General features: G+C 42.4%; 1 protein-coding gene and 1 long non-coding RNA gene across 3 annotated transcripts in view; one reads left to right on the top strand and one right to left on the bottom strand.

Moving 5' to 3' along the window:
* Window positions 1-17,500, top strand: part of LOC137992340 (uncharacterized) — a 33,762-nt gene that overhangs the window by 12,385 nt on the left and 3,877 nt on the right. For both annotated transcript variants that reach the window (XM_068837625.1, XM_068837626.1), the window contains exons 3-9: window positions 71-319; window positions 433-681; window positions 1,695-1,911; window positions 3,162-3,324; window positions 9,342-9,497; window positions 10,054-10,325; window positions 11,300-16,701. In XM_068837625.1, the coding sequence (XP_068693726.1) occupies window positions 71-319; window positions 433-681; window positions 1,695-1,911; window positions 3,162-3,324; window positions 9,342-9,497; window positions 10,054-10,325; window positions 11,300-16,701 (6,708 nt within the window). The remainder of the gene's footprint in view (window positions 1-70; window positions 320-432; window positions 682-1,694; window positions 1,912-3,161; window positions 3,325-9,341; window positions 9,498-10,053; window positions 10,326-11,299; window positions 16,702-17,500) is intronic.
* Window positions 4,490-10,325, bottom strand: LOC137992347 (uncharacterized). The gene is made up of 3 exons (XR_011121676.1): window positions 10,187-10,325; window positions 9,166-9,558; window positions 4,490-7,955 (listed from the first exon to the last, which is right to left on the bottom strand). It is a non-coding gene; the product is annotated as an uncharacterized lncRNA (long non-coding RNA).

Genomic DNA, 17,500 nt, shown 5'->3' with positions numbered 1-17,500 from the left:
TATTCTTGCTTGAAAGTTCTTTTTTTTTTCGCATGAAAAGTGATTGCCCGATAATTTTCCTTATGAACAGAATTGCCAGAGCACCAACAAGATGGCCTGGACGAACAATGACGCTTTGTCCTGCAACGACGGTGCGGCTTGCACCAGAAACGACAGGTGTTCGAGTGGGTCGTGTGCTGGAACGCCATTCACGTGTCTTTCGTGCGAAGAATGTTACAACGACGCGTGCCGCGTAAAGGCGGGATTTTGTGCTATTGTGGAAGGCGGAGTTAAAAAGTGCTTTAGTCACGGTGATTTACGGCCGGGATACCCGTGTCAGGTAACATAAGATAAATTAAAAAATATGATGATAATGATGATGACGACGACCACCTAGCATTAAAAAGTCGCTGACCAACTTCTAAAACCTTTTTTTTTTACTTCACATTTTAGCAATGTGACACTAACAACAACAATCAGTGGACCAATAACAATAATTTGCCATGCAGTGACAACAACTTAAATACCAAAAATGATCGTTGCTCGGGCGGGACGTGTGTTGGTACGCCCTACAATTGCCTTTCTTGTGAAGCACACGATGGTAGCGGTTGTCCTCTAAAAGCGGGTTATTGTGTGATCATGACTGGTGGTCACAGGACTTGTTACGCCAAAAATCACCTCAAGCCAGGAAATCCTTGTCAGGTAATGGAACGATAAGGCTTATCAACAGTATCTAACATCGTTGACAGTTGCTCAAATGTGTCGCGCGCACGACGTTAATGGGTTTTACGAACCAATGTTTTCCCAGTTAAGGTCTTCTTATAACCGTCTGCCGAATTCGCAGAATTGTTAATTTTGCATTTGTTGACTTAAAAGACGTAAAAATCATTACGGAAGGATAACATCACAGAACTAATTAATTCACCAACCGATAGCGACTCACTGCGAAATGTTAGGAGCTAAAATAACGATGTTCTGAAAATAGATTATTTGGTTTTATGCAAAGACGAAACTGCTGAAAATGTTTAAGGTGGCTCAAACCACTGTCAACACTTGCACGTGACGCTAAATAGTGTGGTACCAAATGAAACACGAATTATTGCTGAACTCTGAATCCGCTAGACAGATTATTTTTTAACTTTGCCAAAGTTTTATCGTGGCCTTCTAATTACTTTTCAGCGATAAAAAAGGTGGGTCACCGAGTTCGTTTTGAGATATGAGCAACTAAATCCAACATAAGGGTGTTTTTGCCGGGCTTTTCCGTTGCCAAGGTAACTTATTACATCACAATGATGATCACATCTTGTTTGGAAATAATCGGTGCTTCATATGGTACCATAACATTGCTGTTACGTGATACAGTGTTGTAGCGTCATTCAATCTAAAGAGAGTGTCAGTCTTCTAAGTGTTGAAACCTTTTTGAGCCTCCTTAAGTCGGAGAAGTAAAGGCTGTCAGCGACGAAATGAGGCTGCAATGCAGTTGTATTCCGTGGAAACTAGTAAGTTTGATGTTTTTGCCCGTATCTTCAAGTAAGAGAGAGGAGTAGACTGGGGGGGCCCAGTGGGCTTCTGATAGAGTACAAGATGATAGCAATGAGTTAAGTGTCCACAATAATGTTTACCGCGGAGGCTAAGAAAAGACCACACTACTTCGAGATAAAAGTCCTAGAAATGACGAAACTTACCTTTCCTTTCTCTTTCTTTCTGCCTGTCAGTGGTGTGACCCAAGTAGAAGCACGAGCACGTGGTCAAATCGTGAGGGCGTGGCATGTAATGACGGTGATCTGTGCACACGTGATGACACGTGTCAAAGTGGGCATTGCTCGGCCACACCTTTCACGTGTAACTCGCGTTGTCAGTATTGTAATGGCAATGGTTGCAGTCTTAAGACAGGATTTGGGTTTACAAATGTATGCACGTGCAAGATAGGAGGTATGTCTGCCAAGAGCAATCCTATTCTGTAGTACAACAACTTTCATGCGAAATTCTAGCGGCGATTATTAAGTGTAAAAGTGTAAAACCAGCAAAAAACTCCATTATGTGAAAAAACCATCAAACTATTTTCCAACCAATGAATACTGTATTTAGTCGATTAAACGCCGCAGATGGAAGGAAACGAACCAATAAATGCCGCACCCAATCAGAAGAACGCGGCGTTTATTCAAGGATTGCAAGGAAAAAAAGTACTGTTTATAACCCGGTAATCTTAACCTTGGATATTTCTTTTCCTGTATGGAGATGTTTTTAAGTTAAAAATGGTCATACTTTGCAGCTCTTTCTTCAGAATTTTCACAATGTGCAGTTGGGTTGTTAAGGCGAAGGATTTTGCTGGTAAAAACAGGCCGAGCTTTCTCTGCAACTTTAAACATGTTTCTGTTTGAAATAATTTTTACCAACGATATATCGTAATTGTTTTCCGTTATTTAAGAAAGATGATTTTGAAATAAACGCCGCCCTCGAATGAACGCGGATTGGAGACGTTCAAAATTTTAACAAACCCCGCTGCGTTTAATCGAGTGAATACAGTAGTCGCCTAAAGCTGCACCATTACTGCCAAACAAAGGCTGAAAAGACGATAACTTCGAGCAAATCAGGTAAAAATGACAGGACAGAGTGGTGTAAATAGTCGGCAAGCATTGGAACGATTCGGGTGACCGTGCGGGAAAGTACATTTCATTGAGAGGGAATAACAACACCTAACAGCTCTTATGAAAGAAATATAACACACCAGCCGTGTAGTTCGGAAACCAAACCCGAGACATAAGGTTAAGGTTAAGTCTCTGAAGAGGCTGGGTTGCTGCAATGGTAAAAATTTCAAACACGGAAATTTGATTCTATCGAGTTAAGACTAAAAAGCCGACCTTTATCATTATCAGTGGTGGTTGGTCCTTCATCCAAAAGATTATACGAATTGACACACGATTTACTAACAGCTTCCACTATCTAAGCCGATACTGCTCAACCACAAAAGATATTCAAAAATCTTCTTTTGACAGGATGACCTTTCATTGCGGTAAGAAAGGGGTGTTCGAATTACCAAGTACTCGAGTGAGATTGACTTTAGTTGCACGGTCTTGACTATAGGATAGTTCAATGAATAACAATCGTACCATAAAAAACAAAAACATTAAACATGAAACATAAACATTAAATCTATCACTGACAAATATGATTCATTCAAGGCCAAGATTACAGACATCAGACGGTAAACCCTTCAAATCAGTGTGAGTGGTGTGACCTGTATGACGCAACAGCTCGTGCCAACGGTGCCTGGACAAATCGCCCAGCGGTACCTTGTGACGATCAAAACAGATGTACTAAACAGGACACATGCAATTCAGGAAGGTATGAACTAAGCGCCACTATCAATGACCCAGTGGCAACTGTTAGAGATCGGTGGAAAATTAAATGCAACCTGCCTTAAGACAGGGAATTGAATATCCTTGAGATTCACGCGAGAGAAGGGGTAAAATTAAACTTTCTAATCAAGAAACGAGGTAATGGCGCTTTGGTGAATCGCTTTTCCGTGATAACGTGAAACCTTGTTTTAACATTAAAATAGAAACTGACCGTCTCCTTTAGGACTTTTACTAAGGCTAATTGATAATGTTGTATGATAACTTAAAGTGCGCCTGAGATTAAAACTTGTTTATTTCATATTTTTACATTTTCATGTAGAATGTCTTTCTTACCCACCTTGTAAAAAAACAATCCTTTACGAAGACTGGAAGTACGTTATTTTTTACCGTTTAGGTCGCCGTTACTTTCGGATACCTCGTTTTATGCCAAAATCCCTAAAGATCTCACTTCCAACAATCAAAAACTTGTCAAAGACACCATTCAAAATCTTATAGTTAATCAAGAATTACCGGACACTGCCACTAATCTCATCATCAACACCCCTAGAACTTCGTGCATTTACTTCTTGCCTAAAATTCACAAACCCAACAACCCAGGTCGCCCTATCGTTTCTGCCTGTAGTTCCCCACCGAACTCATTTCTAGCTACTTAGACAGGATTATGACGCCTATCGTCAAATCTTTGCCATCATACATTAAAGACAGTACACACGCACTACAAGTTTTCCGCGATTTCAATTTCTCCGGCCAAGACAAACTTATTTTCACCATGGACATTACATCTCTATACACAGTCATTCCTAATAGCGAAGGTCTTCAAGCACTTAAACACTTTTTCGATCAACGCACTGTCAAAGAACCTAGCTCGGAAACGCTCCTCCGCCTTGCCGAACTAGTTATAACGCTTAATTGTTTTTCATTCGCCGGCAACTATTACAAACAAATTAATGGTGTAGCGATGGGCACAAGAATGGGACCTAGCTATGCCAATCTTTTTGTAGGATATGTTGAACACCAATTTTTTAGTCAGTACAACGGCCCCAAACCTGAACTCTACGGCCGTTACATCGACGACTGCATCGGCGCTATTTCATCCACCAGAGAAGAACTCGATCAATTTATAACCTCCGTCAACTCTTTTCATCCGGCTCTTAAATATACCTGGGAAATTTCGGAAACTTCATTGGCTTTTCTAGATATCAACGTTTCTATTAGAGGCAACGTGCTATGTACTAGTGTGCACTACAAACCTACTGATTCACACAGTTATTTGTTGTATTCATCGTCACATCCATCACATGTCAAGAACTCCATCCCTTATTCTCAATTTCTTAGACTTCGACGTCTATGTAGTGATGACTCCGATTTCTCCAGCAAATCAGAGGAGATGTGCCAGTTCTTCGAAAAACGTGGCTATCCTGTCTCTGTGGTCAAAGCGGGCCATCATCGCGCCCAACAATTTGATCGACAGTCATCACTACAAACGTCACAAAAAGATAAGAATGACAGAATTCCATTCACCCTCACTTTCCATCCTCATAATCACGCAGTCAAAAGCATCATTCTTAGTAATTTTAAATTACTCCAAAATGATCCCGAGACTGGTAGAATCTTTTCGCAACCTCCACTTATTTCATTCAAACGCGACAAAAACGTAGGCAACTTTTTAGTTAGAAGCGCGCTCAAAACTAACGAGCAATCCGGCACTTTCAAATGCGCGCGCTCACGATGCAAAACTTGTCTTTTCATTGTTAACACTAGCAAGATATCGGGACCTAAGCGATCTGTTAAGATCACCGATCGTTTCACATGTACCTCCGCAAATGTCATTTATTGCATAACCTGCACGTTATGCAATAAATTATACATTGGTGAGACAGGTAGACGACTAGGTGACCGATTCCGCGAACACCTTCGCGATGTTGAGAAGAATGACAAGGATGCATCCAAGCCAGTCGCTCGCCATTTTAATCTGCCTAACCACTCCAAAAAACACATGGCTATCTGCGGCCTTTCCCTACATCTAGGTACGACGGAAAGCCGCAAGAATCTGGACCAAAAATTTATCTTTCAAATCGGCACCCTTAATCCTCACGGTATTAACGAACGCTTTTCATTTAACTAATATATTCCTATTTTTCACGTTGCCATGTTACCACCAATAGCGTAGCTCCTACTCTACTATAAAAACTACACGTAACCCATAATCCCTCGATTCGCTCTGACGAAGGGCTAACGCTCGAAACGTCAGCTTTTAGAATCTCTGTACGGTGGCCAATTTACATTATCAACTCCGTTGATAAAACCAAATTCTTGTTCCTGGAGGCCTGGTTGCGAATCACAGCTAGTGACGTCAGAGACTTAACGCGAACTCTTCACATGGCTAATTTTCATAATAGAAATTACAGGTTGACATTCCTTTTATGCAACTATTTGGTCGGTTTCATACACCGTAATCTGCTGTGTCGAACTAAAAAAATGCCGGCAAGTCGCTATTCATTGCAATTCTGCAGCAATAGCTGAAATATTAAGGCTGGGATTCATTGTATCGCAGCCATCACAGCGGAGCCTTGCGGGATCGGTGGCTCGATTCGTTCGTAAGAACCGAGCAAATTTTCCACCGCGAGGTATTTTTGTCGTTTGTTCGGTACATTTTACAGAAGACTGCTTTGAGAGGGTCTTTCATTTTGGAGGATCTAAGCAGACAATTCTTCCTCGCGCTGTTCCGACTATTTGGAGGAAAAGGACAAGGGAAGGTGGTACCCTTTGTGCGATCGTGGAAAAGGGTATGTGTGAGCCCGTGATGTTAATTTTTTTTTCCCGAAGCCGAGTGTTCTTTTGAAAGGTGGAATTCAGAAGTGAGTGTTTTTGACACACAAATTTGTTCCTTCAGGACCCACATTCGGATAATCCGCGCTTTTTTGTGATGTTTGGTTCAGGTCTCAAGGCCATCCCCTTTTTTTTCTCCGTTTAGCGTCGTCCGACCGACCCAAATGCTTGGTACAAACAAACAGGTAACGACGTTTTTAAGCCATTTTTTATGTCGCATAGGAGTTTCGGTGGTTGATCCTTTTTCCCACGCTGTCTAATTTTGCAACAACATCCACCAACTTTTCCGCCATATTGATTTGGGTTCACGTCTTGTTGTTTTCCTTGCTCCACAGCGATGATGCTGGGGTACCAGGCCTCCGATTTCGAGAATGCTTATGATTTTTTTTTAGGTTTTTTTTTTTCAATCCGACCGACCGACCCAAGATCAGGAAACGCATTCGAAGGTAAACGAACGTGTTTCTTCCCTTCGTACGGGCCAGAACGACGACGGACAATAACAACACGGCTGTAGTTGTGCTGGATGAGAATCATCTTGTTAGCTTGAAACTGAATATTGAGACTATGACGTCTTTGTATACCTTTGAATAGGATAATTTGATAGATTGCCGTTTATATTTTCAGTCCTTTGACAAGTACTCCAAACACTGTAATGCTGATTTTATTTTAGATTATATACCTCTTTTAGACTTCAGCTGTGACCAACAGCAAGGTAATGATATAATGGCCATGGTATTATTATTCTAGAAGATACATCTTTTCATCTTTGTTTTACCAGGAAATGAACTTAGGGTAAGGTGATTATTGAACAGTTTGACTTGGGGGGAATATGAGTCAATAATTTTCGTATATTTTACAGATTGCTGTACTGTATCATGGTAGCATATGCCCTAACATACCCTCCAGAAGACACCCAATTCTTTATGAATGAAAAATGTTTCCCATAAATTTATGATACTTTAAATTTGTGCAAGTGGTCTCTTGTCTTTGGTGCATTTAGTCTCTTTACATGACAAGCATACTTATTTCATAAAATAGTGTATAAAACATCCCCAATAAAACACTTTCAGTTTACTAGTTGACAAATTAGTGGTTCTTAAATGCCAGACAAGACTATCTTTTGGTCACAATTGTGAATGCTGCCATCAGCAAATACACAGAGTCTATGCTCTACTTGAATATCTGTAGTTGTTTGAAGATTCACACCAACCAGAAATTTGGCCTAGTTCTAAGAAACCAAAACTGCCTATTACTAATTTCATTGATTAATTTTTCCAAGAGGATAAAAATGTCATATAGTCTTTTACAGGGCCTGAACAATCGATGGAATTGATACTCGATGACAATCGATGGCAATCGATTGATATTGATAATCAGTGGACAATTGATCGCTCAAGTTTTTGTGATTATCGATTGTCGTCGGTAATCGATGAGAATCGATCAATTAAATAACATCGATTTTCATCGATTACCAATAGGAACGCCAATCGATGACAATCTATCAAGTGCGCCACTACTTTTGTGTGATTATCGATTGGTCATCAATTGGCATATGCCAATCGATGCCAATTAACTAATCGTAATCGAATGCCGTCGGTTGATCAATTGATTTTCCCATAATCGATCAGGCCCTGTCTTTTATGATGTTCAAGTCCTCTTCCTCATAGCCTTGATAGTCCTCGCCGGCAGTTTGAAAGGTTTTACGAAAAGGGGAGAACATTTGGATGCTCTAACATATTCCCACACAAGACGAATAAATTGCGTGTATAGGCCACAGCTCGGAGGAATCTATGGAAGTAAAACATGGTCATGTAAATTTGCATGTTATTTTCCATTCAAAACGTTTTGTGTCAGCAAGGTACACAAGTAGAACCAAGAGCATTACAAACCATTCTTCCATTTCTACTTTCCCAGAGAATCTACTGCAAAGAATCTCCTCTTCCTCTTGGGCCACTTTTTAAAAATATTCAGCAGCTTCTTGGCCGCTTCTTGTTCAGTGGCAATCGGCGGCGAGACACTTTCGTCATATCAGCGTATGGGAATAATTCCTCGCTGGCTGAAACGAATTCGAAACTCTCCTCTGAAGCTTCCCAAGATTATTCTTCGCCAATTTCACTAGAATACACTGATATCAAACATAATTAAGGTGCGGTTACACGGGGCACTTTTACCGCGGTAAATGACCCTCTAATTAACCACAGGAACCTGCATTTAGTGCTTGTGACCGACATTTCCGAAGGTAAATTTCCCGTGGTGAATTTCCATGGATATGTCAAAAAGATCAGACGAAGCGTCCATTACATTTAACGTGGTAAGATGGAAGAGTGTTTAATTTTAACGCCCGAGGTACAAGGGCCAATCACGATGCTGATGAAGTTGTGATTAAATTTCCCAACAATGAATTGCGTGAGATTTCTTTTTACCTCGGTAATCTTCGTAACGTGTGACCGCTGGTTAACACGGTATACTAAAACCAAGAGAAAATGAGGGGACAGAGAGGGAGGCTCAGGGCGTTGGCCGGGATATGTTATGTCCACGAAAGTTATTTTTAGACGAGCGGAAGTGTTTGTTCTAGCGGACGTCTGTCTTCCGAGACGTCTGCATGCAGTCTTACCTCGCTCTCAGGTTCTTATTGAAAAGAGAAAATGACGGCGCACGTGGAAGGCTGATGAATATTTATTTTCTTTCAAACATCGGACTGAGGTTAGCCTGCATGCGGACGTCTCGGAAGACTTCTGCTCCTCTAAAAATAACTTTTGTGGACATAACATTTTCCAAGGGCTGGACCGGGAGCCTCCCTCTCTGTCCCCTCATTTTCTCTTGCTAAAACCCAAATGTGAGGCACCACGGGATAATTTACCATGGTGTGTGTAACCGCACCCATAATTTCCGGACTTGGAAAGACTAGAGATTTTGTATGAAAACTCAACGGAAAGTAGAAAAATTCATGCAAAAATCGGCTACAAACACAATACACATAATATTGATTAAGACTTACAGATAACGCTGACAAAGCCTTGCTCGTTACACGCATGCGTGTAGTACAAACTGATCAAGATGTAGAAGACAAATGAAGACCAACGGGTATTACCGTCCCTGGTTTTTGTAAACTTTGTTATGGTACGACGATGGTGCATAATATTCCAATTGAAGAACTATTTCGTGTTTTTTCAGGTGTCAAGGTCAGGCCTACTCGTGCCAGCCGTCGTTTCCATCCACAAGTTGTATCAGGACTTCAGAATGTGTTGGTGATGGAACTTGTAGGAAAATCATGAGGGCAAGTGGAACCATTTGTCGCCCGGCAATTGACATCTGTGATCGACCAGAAAGGTAGGAGGAGGGACCGTATCACGTACAGGATCTTTTGCAAAGCCATTCGCGTTGATCTCATCTAGGGTTACAATGTTTTACAATTACAATCAACAGATTTTACCATCTTGCACAGTATGTTAAACATTGCATTGCGGGAAATTCCTCTTTAATTGATCCACTCCGAAAAATCGTATGACGCATTTGGCCCTTTGATTTCAACTTTTGAGATTTATGTTAAGAACAGAATCATCTACCTATAAGGAAAGAAAAGTCACTTTTTGAAGATAGTGATGTTATACCAGTTATGCTTTGTGATATACTTTTTTTAGCTCGTAACTTATAAGGAAACAGAACATTTGAACCTCAGTTAATACAGTAGCTGGGAATTAGCTGCATAGCTAGCCGCCGGGGCACTACATGCATGTGACATAAGAACAGTTAATAAGCAGCATGTAAAACACAGTGACTGTGAAGTTCGATCGTGGCGAATGAGATTGGTTTCATCCCCACGAAAAAAGCTTGTTGGTCTTATGAACGAGACCTAGCCCGCTAAGCACTATGACATCTTTTCTAGGTGTGACGGAAAGCTTGGAACATGCCCTGGTGCAGAACAAGATAGTATCAACATCACAACTGGCAGCGTTCAATTCACGGATCAGTCTTTTCTATCAGTCATTAGCTATCAGTACCTCACGAATAAACTTTACCTTCGTCTCGTGGGCTTTTCCGCGTCTTGTGGTCAGCTGACTTTTCAATGGTTCCTGTTGTCATCGTCCTCTGCTTGCAGCACCGCATCGGTCGTAAAAGGAGCCTTTCCTAACTCAAATACACAGCAAACTCTGACAGGTACATGTGCTTTGAATTTTTTACAGAGTAGGGTTTTCTCTGAACCCCTTGGAGATTTCAACTTGGGTGAACCCAATTTAAACGCCCAAGACTACTTGGTATCATTAGTTGATGATTACTCTTTAAGACAGAAATTTTAATTACCGGTGAATGTGAATTTAAACTGGCTGAAAGAAGCCCAGCTTTCACCAGCGTAGTTTAAAAGAATAACCAATCATTTTGTTGTGGAATCGCATAAAAGTGAGCCAAGTTTAGTGAATATATGCCAAGACAACGATAATCAAATTAATGCTGAAGTTTCATGTGTTTGCCGTTTTTCAAGGCGAAGGAAGCCCTGCTTTGATAAAAATAAAAGTTTAAAGATCGCGATACCACAAAGCTCCTTACGACGTCTAATTTCATTGGACCAGTACAAGTAGAGGATGTAGCTCTTTTATGTTTAGAATTACATTCAGTTGTTTCTGTTGTATTTTTTGGGCCCATTGTCTCCTGTACCAATCACCAGAGCCCTTTAGGATTTTAAAATCTGCACCATGAACCTAACGTCTTAACGAAACTCGAATAAGGCGCTCTTATTTATGAACGAAAACTCAAGAAAGACATTTGAAAACTTTTGCTTCTCCCTTTCCAAGCTCTGTTGACACGAGCTCATCAATGGGACCCTCTATCTCCACTAAAAAATAAGTTAACACTTCCCCGAGTAAATTTATTTTTAGGAACAGGTTTTTCCTGAGAAAAGTATCATATTAATTTCCTTGACGCTGTGACAGCTCTGTTTTGATTAGCTTTTACAACAGTGGATCGCCTACGCTAAGGAAGGTAGGCGTTCTATAAATAAATATACTCGGGAAACAGTTGACTCCTACCGCAAGTATGGAGATAGAAGCTCACCTCCCCTTCATGATCTTCTGCTATTGACCAGTAGCCGGAGTTGGACGTAATTTCAAAATCCGTACTTACTGTTGACTTGACAGGGATAGCTCTTCAAGATAACAACAATTACAAAGTGTCTATCCAAGCGGTCGACATGCGAAACAACATTGCTCAGCTAGTTTGTAGTGGTGTGATCATCATCGACAAATCAAAGCCACAAGGCGGATGGATCCACGATGGGCCTGGAGCTGATCAAAGTTACCAAGCCTCCAAGTTGTTGCAGGTAAACTGGGGAGGAATACAAACAAGACACGGTGTCAGAAATTATATGTGGAAGGTACTTGTAACTTCCTTCCAAAGCAATCACAGTATCGAGCTTATGTCTTTCACGAACGTGAATCTCAGCACTAGCGCCGCGGCGACTTTCAACAGCATATCAGACGGTTCAAAGGTGCAATTCGTTGTAAGAGCGTTTACAAAAGTGGGACTGCATTCGGACCTCACCAGCGACGGGTTCATATTTGATACCTCGGCCCCTGTGGCAGGGAAAGCATACGATGGAAATCAAACTGGAGTGGATATGAAATACGCAAAGTGGACGGCAACGTTTAGTGCAAATTGGGACCGATTCATCGATCCTCATTCTCACATTGCACGCTATGATTGGGCGGTACAGCGTCAAGGGGCCGGACTTATTACAACATACAAAACCACAGCTCTCAACCGATTCCCTACAGCAACAAACCTTAATCTTGTGTCTGGACAAAGCTATTGCGCGGTCGTCAAAGGCTATAACGAGGCTGGACTTAATACTAAAATTACATCGAACTGCTTGTTAATAGACCAAGATTCACCACAGGCAGGTAGCATAAACGATGGACACTCCAGTGATGTAGATTATCAGTCAGAGGACACCTTCATAGCGGCAAACTGGAATGGTTTCACGGATGGCAGCACAGGAAGTGGGATCATGGAGTACAGGTACAAAGTTACTGACATCAGCGGAAGTATTATCGTTTCCTGGACGTCCGCTGGGAATGCAACAAACGTAACACATGATGGGTTGGCGTTGATGAACAGCACTAAGTATTTTGTGACTGTGAGAGCCATTGATATGGTTGGTCTTAGCACTGACGTCACATCGGATGGTGTTACCGTGGATACGACTCACCCCGTATTTACGGGAAAAGTTGTAGTGACAGGAGTTGAAGACAACATAAATGGAACACCCTGCGTGTATATACCAAGTGTATCCACAGTTACCGTGCAGTGGGCTGGATTCTCAGATGCTCACAGCGGACTTCAGCGATACGAGTGGGCCATTATACCATCAGAAAAGCCACCGTCAACCTCCAGCTTTACAGTTGTTCCAGGACCCAATCTTCCCACATCGGCGACATTCCAAAACCTTGCATTATCACAAGGCAAAGGTTATTACGTCATAATAAGAGCCATCAACGGTGCCAAATTGTATAAAGACGCGTATTCAGTCTTTGTAATACCTGACGCAACCCCTCCATCCTCTGGAAAAGTCTTCGACGGACCAACAACGCAGGTAGACATCGACTACCAGGCTGATCTGAGACAAGTCTACGGTTCGTGGTCAATATTTCCCGAGCCAAATACAGCTGTCAAACAATACTACTTTGCTGTTGGAAGCTGCCTACCCGGAAACTACCATGTCACTGGAAATGGGTTTGTGAAATTGCTTTCTCCAACTGCTACCTCATTTACCCTGGAAAACATTACTTTGGTGAACGGTCAGCGCTATTGCATTAAAATCAAAGCTGAAAACAAAGCCGGCTTGTTTAGTTCCGAAATGTCATCGGATGGTTTCGTTGCTGACGTGACTCCTCCAAGCACGCAAAGAGCTGAAGTGCGAGACGGTATCACGGGTTCGGATATTGATTATCAAGATAACATCACAGCAATGTCGGCACAATGGGAGGGTTTCAAAGATCCAGAGTCTGGAATTCACCACTTCGAATATGGAATAAGCAGAAGTCGAGGGGAAGTTATGGACGTTGTTCCTTTTAGTAGCGTGGGGCTAAACACATGTGTTACTGTAAAAGGCCTTTTGCTGTCCGATGACGTATATTACGTGACAGTTTGTGCCGTAAACAATGCCCTTCTACGGAAGTGCTTGAGCTCCGATGGAGTGCTCATTGACTTCAGTCCCCCGAGCCATGGTATAGTGCATGACGGGATCATTGAACCAGATCTGAGATACCAATCCTCTCTTTCATCTACGGCCGCTAACTGGGAAGGAGTTTGGGATCTGGAGAGTGGTATTGAGAAGTTCGAATGGAGCATAGGTTCCAGTGGAAATGACAAAACCAGTATTCAAGACTTTTCTGATGTTGGTCTATCGACACATGTGAAAAGTAACACTGTTCTCAATTTGTCAAGTGGAACTAAGTACTACGTGCACCTCAGGGTGACCAATCAGGCAGGATCTGTCAAAGAACTTGTTTCGGACGGTGTCATAGCGGATGGAACACCGCCTATACCAAGCACAATCTACCCAGGCCTTGGTTCACAAGATGGATGGCGATACAATGACAAAGAGTTGGTTTTTTACTCCGCTTCGGCTTCCTATATCTCGGTTTATTGGAACAAATTCTCTGAACCAGAAAGTGAAGTCTGGTACTACAAGTGGGCCATTGGCATAAGCAAATGTGGTACCCAAATCCAACCACTCGTTAACATCGGCCGGCGGAACTACGCCAACACAACAATGTCAGAACTAGTGTTTATATCAGGAGTAAAGTATTACGTCACTGTCATATCTCGAAACAGAGCTGGACTTGTCTCACAATCATGCTCTGATGCTCTCGTTTTTGACAGCACTCCACCGCATCCAGGAAAAGTCTACGCAGGCCAATCAATACCAAGAAAAATTGGAGAAAAATATTTTATAACTGATGATGACCGTGTAATTTCTTGGAGTGGATTTAGAGACCGCGAGAGCCATATCAGCACATGCAACATCTCGGTCGTAGATCAATCTGGCAGCGTTCTTTTCACCAAGTCTAAAAACACGTCCTCGGGTAATATCTCCTTGCCACAAAGTGCTCCCCTTCTTCAAGGTCAAAGCTATAATGTTAGTGTCGATTGCTTTAACAACGTTGGACTGGCGTCCTCGTCGTCTTCTGTTTTCGAGGTAGATAACACGCCACCTGTCCCCAGTGGTCCTATCATAGTGGGTGTATCACGCAATAACACGTCACAATATCAATCAGACACGGCTTTCATTGTAGCCACCTGGCCTCCATTTATCGAACTGGAGAGCAGGCTGCTGAACTACCAATTCGCTATCGGGACTCGACCCTATCAGCACGATGTTGTAAGCTTTAAAGACGTACATCTTGCAACACAGGTAATCAAGAGCGGCCTCAGTCTTTCGCACGGTAATACTTACTACATCACAGTCGTCGCGACCAACCTTGTTGGGTTAAAGTCAAATTTATCATCGCCTGGACTCGTAATAGACACCACGCCACCACAAGCTCCCAAAGATTCCGTTCGTGATGGGGCCACTGCTCAAGACATCGATTATTTTTCGCCGACCATGGATCTTGCAGCACACTGGGAGGACATCACGGACCCAGAAAGCGGAATCCTGGAAAGCAAATACTGTCTCGGAACCAAACCTCGAGGTTGCCAGATAAAAACAACCACGAGAATTGGAGCTAATAAATCGTTTAGCTGTCCAGAATGTAACATTAACCCAGGAGAACGAGTATTTGTGACAGTGCAAGCCACAAATGGAGCAGGCCTTACTGTTACGCGTAGCTCGAATGGAATTCTAATGGACATTAGTCCTCCACGCATTGGTGATGTCATTGATGGTAACCATGTGACCGGAGTGGATTACAACATTGTGCTTGAGAACTGGAATATTTCCATATCCTGGTTTGGCACAGAGGATGATGAAAGTGGAATTCAATCATGTACATGGAAAATAGAAAGCAGCGATGGAAGTAGGCTGCTTCAAATTGATGTCAGCAATAATTCGCCATACGGACAAAGAAGAGTGTTTTCTCTCGCGCAAACTTACAAAGACAAGGGGTTTCTCGGGAACTTGACTTATCATAATGTGTTGACGTGTTGGAACAAAGCATCACTGAGAAGTACGGCTCGATCCAATGGCTTTCGTGTAAAATCCATCTGGCCCATTCCCGCGACCGTTCGAGATGGCTCAATAGATGGTGCTGATTTCAACTACACAACTAACACTAGAGTGGCCAGTGCCAATTGGGATCCTTTCTTGGACGGTGCCAGCGAACCAGTGATTGATTACCAGTGGGCAATAGGTACAGAACGTGGCAAAGACGACATATTGGGTTTTACAAGTGTGGGGTTGAGAACAAGTATTGAAAAAGACCTTGCACCCAACGCACCTGGTCTAGACATTCTGGTTGCCGGTCAGAAGTATTACTCCAGTTTAAAAGCATTCACGGCTAGTGGCTTAAACAGTACGGCAAGCTCCAATGGATTTATAGTTGACCCCAGTTCGCCGATTACAACAGAGATCGTAACAAGTCACGTGGTTACAGACCAAACAACACGAAGCATCGAAATTCGTTTTTCTCGGGACGGTGTGAAGGACTATGAAAGTAACATAAGGAGCAGCGAATACTGCTTAGCAACCACGCCCCGAACTTGCGTGAGTCGTTCCACAACAGCAGGAGCCTTGACCTCTGGGACCATAGGGCCCTTTGTTCCTCATTTGGGTGAAGCGTATTATGTTACAGTATTTGTTCAAAATGGAGCTGGTCTGACCTCCGTGATGTCTTCGAAGAAGTTGATGTTTGATATTACACCTCCTTCCCTTGGAATGGTAATCGATGGAGTTGAGCATGATATTGACTTTACAGATTCCATGGACTCCTTAGAAATTTCGTGGAAGGGTTTCAAAGATGAGGAGTCTGGAATCTCCAGATGCTGGTGGTCACTCATTGAACAGACTGCATCGGATAACAGTTCAGCTTTTGGAAATGGCACTGTTGTGTTAACACAATCGGTGGGAATTAGTGGTAACCTGTCTCGCCAGAATCTCAGTCTTGTACCCGGCGCTAAGTATATCAGCAAGATTACATGTACAAATGGCGATGGCTTCAGTAGCACATCCTCATCTGACGGCATTATTGTCGACGTAACACCACCCAGTCCCGGTCTCATCCACGATGGTTCTTCCCTTCAGTCTGATATTCAATACCAGTCATCAACAAGTGTGGTGGAGGCAGCGTGGGCACCGTTCGGTGATGGAGAAAGTGGTGTGGTCAAATATCGCTGGGGCATAGGAACGTCTCCGGACTTTACGGACTTGATGAATTTCGCAGATGTCGGCATAGCAACCACAGTAAGGAAGGACAATCTTACCCTAACTCACGGAAAACGATATTACGTTACAATAGAGGCTACGAATGGCGCCGGAATAACGTCACATGGATGGTCTGACGGGTTCCTTGTTGACGTTTCTCGTCCTGAGTTGACCGAGGTAAGAAATAGTTCTAGTCTCTAGTTTCTTTCAATTGCTCAGGGCTGGCATTCAAGAGCGACTCAAGAAGAAGCAAACGCAAACTCAGATGCGTCATAATCATTAGTAGGATAAGTCACGAATTGACGACGAGTTAATGCTTCCCGCGTATGTTGTGGGTGCTTACGGTTGTGGTTTTAGCGAAAAGCAGCCTTAAATCTCCTAAAGCAAGATGTTCGCTGTCATGAAACGAGCGCGAAAACATAAGCCTAGTTTACACAAATAGAAATGCAGCCTATTTTACGTCTTGGTTCACGGGCAAGCATCTATCAATTGATCGACCGATGAATCAGTCAGTTCGTTAATCAATCAGTCAATCAGTCAATCAATCACTGCTTAGTTGCTTACCCACCCGACAAGCGACAAGATGCATATTTTAAACAAGATTTACTCAGTGGAAAAATGACAAATTTCAGTTTAGAAAATTTGCCGGAGTGAAACGAGTGAAAGGATGGAGTTCAACTGCACTTTAAGCCTTGAAACCAAGAAGAAAAAAAAAAGAAGGCAAAAAAATAAAAATAAAAAAGTTTCAGTTTCTCACAGCGGGCATTCAATGATAAAGAAATGTATATTTTTCTTTTTGATAAATAGATTGTCGCAGTTACCTTAATATCCACGGTATTGCTGTGCTGTCGGCTAACCTTACATTCTCTCTCCGAACCAAGATACCATTAAGATCAAACTGTAAAAGTAATTCATAGCTACAATCCTGGTCAAACGTTGTTGGGACACCTTTGTTTTCATGCACCAAAAAATGCTC

The sequence above is a fragment of the Montipora foliosa genome, chromosome 2 (assembly GCF_036669935.1).
Source record: "Montipora foliosa isolate CH-2021 chromosome 2, ASM3666993v2, whole genome shotgun sequence".
NCBI lineage: Eukaryota > Metazoa > Cnidaria > Anthozoa > Scleractinia > Acroporidae > Montipora > Montipora foliosa.
The sequence above is the reverse complement of the archived record's forward strand: the minus strand, read 5'-3'. Positions and strand labels throughout refer to the sequence as shown.